Source organism: Cryptomeria japonica, unplaced genomic scaffold (genome assembly GCF_030272615.1).
Source record: "Cryptomeria japonica unplaced genomic scaffold, Sugi_1.0 HiC_scaffold_146, whole genome shotgun sequence".
In the NCBI taxonomy this organism is placed as follows: Eukaryota; Viridiplantae; Streptophyta; class Pinopsida; order Cupressales; family Cupressaceae; genus Cryptomeria; species Cryptomeria japonica.
Window position 1 is genome coordinate 216,877 of NW_026728968.1, and position 8,523 is coordinate 225,399.

The 8,523-nt window shown below is 33.1% G+C and overlaps 1 protein-coding gene across 1 annotated transcript; it reads right to left on the reverse strand.

The window, feature by feature from the left end:
* Window positions 1-231: 231 nt before the first annotated feature.
* On the reverse strand, window positions 232-1,772 carry LOC131028403 (nudix hydrolase 2-like). Its single transcript, XM_059215463.1, has 7 exons — window positions 1,707-1,772; window positions 1,320-1,457; window positions 975-1,052; window positions 817-867; window positions 666-700; window positions 452-560; window positions 232-378 (listed from the first exon to the last, which is right to left on the reverse strand). Exons 1-7 carry the CDS (start codon window positions 1,770-1,772, stop codon window positions 232-234), a joined length of 624 nt encoding a protein of 207 aa, XP_059071446.1.
* Window positions 1,773-8,523: the final 6,751 nt, after the last annotated feature.

The window sequence follows — 8,523 nt, forward strand, 5'->3', positions numbered from 1 at the left end:
ACAAATCTTTGTTTCAAATGATCATAGTGTCAAATATACAATACAAATATTTTTCAAATATAATTGAAAAATTTGTATTTATTTCAAAACTTGATTAAAAAAAATATACTCGTCCAACATGTTAACTTAAATATAATATTCTATCGATGAAATCATTGTTACATGGAGAGTGCTAGAAATATCTAGACATGACTAGGACGAATGTATTGAATGAAGTGGCTGAAATCCATTCTATCTTTGTTCTTTAGTTCGAAAATGCCGATAATTAAGGGCAGTGCAAAAGAAAGCAGAGGGTTTGCGCGAGTTAGACGATGTCCCAATGCCTGAAAATCCTTCACATTGTCCGTTGACATTGGCAAATTCTTCCATCGCCATCCACTGAAAATAAGACAAATTTTAGCCCCACTTGAATCTTAACTGAACGATATTGAAATAATGTTTAAACACGTACCTTGGCTGCTGAAATTTTGGTATCTTGCACAACAATATTAGAAGAAAGGGATCTCAACATACACACGAAGAGTAGATCAGATTTTCCGAAAGGGGTATTGTGACCATCCCTGCAGTTCAATCACAACTATTAGAGAGCTAGATCAAACTTATCCTTCTTCGTACAAACTATGAAACAAATTACAATTTTTTCTAATGATTAAAGTTTTGCTTACCTGAACCCAACCACTTGTACAAATTCTGTATTAATCTGTAAGAGTACATGAAAATACTTAAATTATCAAAAAAAAAAAATGTCGGAAATTATATTGAACATAAGGTAAAAATCCTGATTCAGAGGAAAAAGGTGAGGTAAGTGACATTTACCCCAGTTTCTTCCTGAACTTCTCTTACGGCCCCTTCCTTAATGCCTTCCCCCTATCAGAAACAAATTACCGATAAGTACACTAGTGATCGTCTTGTAATTTCATGTAAAAACTGCAGGGTCTTGAATTTAGTTTGATGTGGAAATTTAAACCTGATACCTGGTTAATTCTTCCTGTTGGCATCTTCCACAACCCGAAATCTTTGTAAGGGCCACACATTTCCTGAACTACTAGAACCTATATTGCCATTGTCACGATAATTTATGTATCAGATTTGTCACTTCAAGCCACTGACCCACAACCGCTATTAAAATAAAATTAGTGGGTAGTCATTATACTAATTGTATATTTTCCCAGTGATGTAAGAAAAGAAAATCCTCTTAAAACGAACAACCGCCCAAAATAGTGAATGTCTTTTCACACTTCGCAGTTACATTGCTATGGACAGGAGGAGAATATTAAGCAGAGTAACTACAATATATAAGAACTGGATTACATCTTTACCTCTCCCTCCTCGTTGAATACAAAAGCTACAACTCCCGCTTGATGTGAAGCATTATCAGAGATGGTGGGGGGAGTTTGAGGGATCCAATGCACTAACATCACATATGAAGGCTCTGCGTGGTGGTACCCAAATCCCACCTGTAATCCACCAAACAGTATTGAAGCCTAGCCAAATGGGTTGGACGGAAAAAAACGTCAATGGTAGCAGCGATGTTTTGAAAAACGGGCCTCAATCGCAACGGGTACTAGTTTCGCCTGTTCCTTGGGAACTTTAATCCACACCGCCTTCTTTCCCTATATACCCATCAAGTATGACGAATTGAGGGTACTATTTATCATTGTCTTGAGGGATATGTATTTAGACTTAACAAAGCAGTAAGCATTGACCTGGCGTGCCCATTGAGAAAGTGATGCCTTGAGTGAAGCTGCAAAACGAGAAGCATCGTTCTGCATATTCTCTATGTCAACAATTACACCATCATATATGTCAAAAATTAATGAAGCAGTAAGCGTTTAACCCTGCCGCGCAGCTTCTTGGGACTCTCCCAGTTCGTTCCGCTCGCGACCTCCGTATTTTATTAACTTTCAATATACGACGACTATTTGTTCACGTTGACCTTTTTAACCAAAAAAAAAAAAAAAAAAATTACTCTAAAAGAGATTTGAGGTTTCCTTCTCCCCAATTTATACCACACCACACCATTCATTGTTGCTTCCTTTATCTCTAGATTTTCCCATTACATCACAACATCTATCTTTCATTTTTTCACTCGAAATTTCAATCCTAGTTGTCCTCATTTATATTTTTTGTTGAAAGATTTAATTTCTCTCATTAATGAAATGTAGCCATTAAATGACTTTTGATTGTAGAATCATCTATATAATCTCTAATCTCAAAAGACTTCGATATATTGAGGCTTTTGTAATGATTTTAGGCATTAGGTATTAGTTGATGAAGATGATGAAGCGATCAAGAGGATGTGAATGTTGTAGAGTTTAGAGTATTTGCAATATTTATAATCAATGGATGTGTTGTAGCATGCTCAAGATTTTTGGTAGGACTTTGTGTTTCCTTTAAACGACATCGATCATGTCCTTTTGTTTTGGTTTATTCGCCATTGGAATTACAGTCATAATTTTTCTTATACATCTTATAATCTCATAAAAATTCTTAAACATCTCACAAAGCAAAGATGCTCTTACGTACCACACTACAATTTTCAAGTGACGTGATTTATTTTTGTCATGCCCAACGAATCTCGAGATTCCTTACAATTTGGGTGCCCATTTCCATTTGCCCCCATAAGTACAATGTATTATAATATTAAATCAATACAATTTGTACTTGGATTCAATAGACATAAAACATGAAATCCTAACTTTAAACATACTTTTCCCATGGTGAATGGAACATACTCTATATTCCACAAGTGGAGTTAGCTAATTGAACACTAGCTAATATATAAGAAAAAAGTTGGAGTACTAATCAAACAATCATACAAATAATAATTTATCGCACTTATTTCTTATGTAATTCAACAAAATATTTTATCTTGAAGCATCAAATACTGCTCTCTTACCATCTATGGGTGGTCTAGCATAATAGTGAGTTCTTTGTTTGAAATTACTGCTTTAGTAAGTGTCTCCTCTCCAAGTGACTATCTAGAGGGAGCTCAACTTTACCATACTTTAGGTGAAGCTTAGGATAGAGTCCAAAAAAGTTTGGCATCCGAATGTTTCCATGCAATACTTGTTATAAATTTACAAATACACAAATTAATTTGGTGAGTACCTTACTTGAGTGTGTCATGGCCTTTCTCTTACCTTTGCCTTGGTGACTACATTCTTATTTCCCCTCTTGAATTTGGATTTTTCTTTTACCTTAATTTTTACATTGCTATTCTTTCTTTTGAGGTATCTTACAATTATCTTGATGTTTCCTTTAGATTTCCCTTGATTTGTGCTTCGTGAAAACCTCTTGGAGTTTTCTCCATTATTCATGCTTGAAAAACAAAGGACCACGCATAGTAATTTTCCTTTTCTTTGATATGTTGACTTATTCCTTGTTCATCTTTGCCAAGTTCTCTTTCATCATATCGCATACTTGTAAGCAATTTAGAGCTTGCATATTTGATATACATTTTAAGATTATAGCATTTATTTATTTGTAGTCTCTTGTTTATTATCCAAGAGCGAATTTCAATTTTGTCTATATGATGTATCGTTTACTTTGATGTATCTCCTCTTCTAGGTTTTGTTTGGTGAATCCCTTCTCTTTTCTAGCTAAAATGCTCTATTTATATTTTGTGTTGGTAAAAGTCTCCCTTAAATGGAATTTAATAACCTTTTTCGGACTCAACACAAGCATTGCTTGTTCTCCATTCATCATGATATCCAATGAAGTGGGGACATCATTGAAATAGAAGCACTAGGGACCTTATTCTACGATTGTGTTGTATGTTGCATGTTGCTTATTCTTTCTAAATTTTTCATATTTTCTTTTATTTATCATGTCTTCTTGAATTGGATTAAGTAGGAAGCTTCATAGTTTTATTTTCTTTCCTTTCAATAGACAAGCCTACCTGGAAACAAGCAAGAGAGAAATACTTGAAATAGTGAAAAATCACAACCTTCAAATTTCTTACTAATTATTAAATTTTCCACCTCCACTCTTTGTTTGAAGGTATTAAAGTGTAGTGTAATGATTGTTGCATGAGCATTTTGGTATTCTATAAATTTAAGGAACATGGATTACCCGTAAGAAATAATTTTTCTTGCTATAAATATGTACATGTATGGAAAAATGGTAATAATTTTGTTTCACTTGTATGAGCAAGTACGGTTAAATCATGTTGAAGAATAAAATTGGTAGCATGGACGTGTTTGTGGGTGTTGAAAGCATGTATATTCTTGGGATTCAACATGGAAAATGCAATATAACATTTGAAGTATTATAGAAATGTAAATTTTTATTAACTATATATTATGGACGATGCTATGACAAATCTTTAATGTTGTAAACATGTATACTTGTTTGATAGAGAATGGGTAGAAATACAACATGTTTTTGGATATTATAAACATGTATACTTTCTTGATTGGGCATGGAAAATATAAGAAGCATGGTCCTAGATATTATAAGAGTGCATTTTTATTTTTATTTTTTATGTAGGTTCAATAGCCAAGGACTGAGGGGTATCCATTCCGCCAAATTTGCCCGGGGCACGATCCCGGTCACATCCCTTATGATGTCAGAGCCTTGCACTCAGCAAGACTTGATCCCTGGTGGGCTCATATGGAGCCATTCAACTTCACCAATAGACCAAGGACCCATTGACAAAATGCATATTTTTTATTACATAATAATTTAAACATTGTATCACGTCCATGAATAACTAATTAATTAATAAGTCCAACTTTATTTCCAATATATCCCAAGACTAACCGCAAGTTAAATAAATCCGGTTCGAGAGACATAATAACAAGTACTTAATTGGGATAAGCAAACAACGATGGATGATGTGATGTGACGTGATGGGAAAAAATGGCGACAAGGAAGCCACACCTCTTTTAGACTATTTATTTGTTTTCAGAAAGGGTCAACGTGAACAAATAGTCGTAGTATATATAGAATGTCAATAAAATACGGAGAGTCGCAATCGGAACGATCTGGGAAGGACCCACGAACCTGCGTGGCAGGGTTAAACGCTTACTGCTTCGTTATCACTGTTTCAGCCTTGGAATATTTAGTCACGCGCTCTTCTGTATTCTTGAAACGTAGTACCTAGAGCGCTTACTTGTTCACTAACAAGAAGTTTCAATAGCCTTTCTGCGAATTTACGAACAACGTCATTAAATGATAAGTTTTTCAGGTATCCAATTTCATTATTGCTACGCTTACGCTGTAAGGAAGGGTAGCGGTAGTTAGTTGTTACCCGCGCCGAAGCATTCGTCTGAAATCCCAGAAACTTTCTCTAGTTGTTGCCACGATTTTATATATATATAAACTCTACCACATACTATTATTGCACTGCTAATTAATATAACTAATATAATGACTACCCGTTAATGTAACTGTGAAAAGATATTGAGTATATCACAATGCCCCTTTTGGAAAATCGGATCTGCTCGTCGTGTGTATGTTGAGATCCGTTTCTTCTAATATTGTGGTGTAAGATACCGAAATTTCTGCAGCCAAGGTACGCGTTTAAACATGCGGCGGTGATTCGATATTGTTAAGCTGGATAGTTTCAATAATCGTTTAAACTGGGGTTCAAATAACTTGTTTTTTTTTTTGTTTTTTTTTACAGTGGATGGCGATAGAAGAATTTGCATCTCAACCTAAAAATCAGCAAAGCAAACTTTTAAAAGATATGATCAGCGTGTGTGTTGCCAACGTCAACGGACGATGTAAAGGATTTTCAGGCATTGGGATATCGTCTAGCTCGCGCAAACCCTCTGCATTCTACTTCAATGCTCTCTATTCTCAATAATTTATCGGCAAAGCGAAGAACAAAGCTAGAATGGATGCCAGGCACTCACTTTAATACATCCATCCTAGTTAGGTCTGGAAATCGCTAGCACGTTGCATAAGGAGGTGCAATGATTACCTCAGAGAATATTATGTTTAACATGTTAAGAGAGATATTTTTTATTTTTATTTTTGTATTGTCTATATGTTTTGTAACTCAATTTGAAATACATACAATGTTTTTATCAAAAGTTTGAGAAAAAATTGTATTATATATTTGTTTATATTTAATCTAATGAAACATTTGTAACAATTTTAATTTTGAGGAATTTGTACATCATGATTTCCTTTGGTTGTATGAAATAAGCTTGGAAAGAGATTTTTGCTTGTTTATTTATTTCATTCCTACACATTGAAACTAATATTTAATGGATTTATATCATAAATTATGAGTGGTTGGTCGTATGTAAAATGTATATATTGTAGAAAACAAAAATTTAGTGTTAAGCAAAGGAATTATAGGTGAGAAAATATAATATTAGTAAAATGGAAATCACTCAATGCAATAATATACGAATGTCCAGTACACACTTATACCCCATGTAGTTATGAATATATTAGGTTAGAATTTCTTTATGAAAAGAATAGATGGAAGGTTTATCTAGAGAAGGTTGTATTGAACATTGTGTACTTGAAAATTAATGAGAGTACAAGTAGCTAAGACCCTTCCCTTTCCCTTATAATTGTGTGTGGAATTTTTTCATTCTTGAATATTGATCAAAGGAATTAAATGGTGGTTCTCTTCGCAGACCCTTTATTGATTAACTCTAGACAAAGTTGTAAAATTTCAGCCTTGGATTGTTGAGTGTTGATTCTTGAGATTCATGTATAGTAATCGCCCATGTAACGAATAATGGTATTTATTTATTTATATTTATCTTCCATTACTTGATATTAAAAAAAAAACATTTTCTAATTTGTTGGACAACATTAACATAACTATTTACAAACCTTTTATTCTATACCAGTGTATTAGACAAGTCATGCATATTTATTTAAAATAATTAATGTAGAAAAACTATTTTGAATTATACTAAAGTATGTTAAAACCCTAAAAATAAAATGTACTATTGACATCATAGTCCACATGTCAATATCATGCATCTATTTGTAAGCTATGTAACTACATATATAGGAGTGCATATACGATTACTTATATTTTTGGAAAATATTTCTAAATTCTCATTGTGAGTTGTTCTTTTGGTATTATCACTTGAGAATATATTGTTTAGTTGTGAAATCCAACAAGAACACCCTTTCAATTTCCCCAACCCTTAACATTCCCATATCTTTTGACTCTTCGTTGTAAATGAGAAGTTTTACAAAAAAAATCAAGATAACATTTGAAGTTGATGAAACTTAATGTAATTGCTATGATCATTCAAGGAAAAATAATAATTCACTTTTCTACTGACATAACCATCTTTGTTGAACCATGAAATTCATTGTCTTTATTAAATTATGTTTGTTGTTTAATCTACTCTCAGTTTTCTTAACACATACATTTGAATTTTATGTTTGTTGTTTAAATTATGTTTGTTGTTTAATCTACTCAAGTTTTAGGAAAAATGTTGATGTGGACCCAACTTTATAATCTTCCAGATCTAAGTATTGGTATGAGGGATTCTTTTGAGAAATTTAAGATGCTTTAGGCTTCTTTATTAGCCTAAATGAGAAGTTTATTGATGAGGAATTTGGCATCTATATCTTTGTATTTGTGTTGAATTGGATTTTAATTAACCTCGCTCTAAAGAGCCTGAACTAATTTCTAAATTTGTTAAATGGAAACAGAAGGTGGAGATTTATTATCTTCCAATTCTCTATTTTGATTATTTGAATAGAGGTCATTCTTCAATGAATTGTATTAAATACATTTCAAATAGCTCTACAACCCTCTTAATTGTTGAGGATATTTTCAACATAGAGACTAAAGCAAATATCATTCAACCTTATTTACCTTTGGAAAAATATTTTGAAGCAACAAATCAAATTGGTTGGTTGAAATCCTTATTTACTTATTCCCCTAGATATGGTGATCCTCATTTGATTTCCTCCACCTAAAAAGCCAATGAGACTCTAGTACTAGACATTCATCCTTTTCCATGCACTTCCAAATCCTCTAAATTCAATCAATAATTCCACCTAAGATTCCTCCCATGAGGCTTCTCATGACCTTATTGAGCTCTCTTCCAAGAATAAGGTGTTACACAATAAAAATACTTAAATTTTATTAGATGATCTTTTAGAGGATAACACACATCTTCGTTTATAACAATGAATGGAGGTAGTAGAAGAAGATAAGTGGGAGGGTAACCTCACCTTAGACAAAGACACCAAAGGATTGGATGAACGAACACTTTCTCTTCCCAAATTGTCAAATTGGGAATCGCTTAAATAGTATATATCCTAACATCTCCCAACTATGGTGAATGGAGAAAGAAAAAAAGAAATTTTAACCAAGAAAAAAAAATTCAAGATGGTGAAGCAAAAGGTCAAGTGAAATAACACGTGAATGTTAAAATTTGATGAGGGACATTCCCTTCCGAGACAAAAATGGATATCATGTCATATATTGTTAGGGTTCTCAACACTCCTAATAAGAAATCCTTGGCGAAGCATCAAATGACTATTTTTAATACTAACACATTCTTGATTCAAAATAATAAATTCTCC

Bases quoted from the DNA above. Each gene is read 5' to 3' on its own strand.
- LOC131028403 (XM_059215463.1), bottom strand. From the start codon at position 1,772: ATGCAGAACGATGCTTCTCGTTTTGCAGCTTCACTCAAGGCATCACTT. The intron at 701-816 runs GTAAATGTCACT...GTACTCTTACAG, and splicing joins AAGTTCAGGAAGAAACTGGG to ATTAATACAGAATTTGTACA. The intron at 561-665 runs GTAAGCAAAACT...ATTGAACTGCAG, and splicing joins GTACAAGTGGTTGGGTTCAG to GGATGGTCACAATACCCCTT.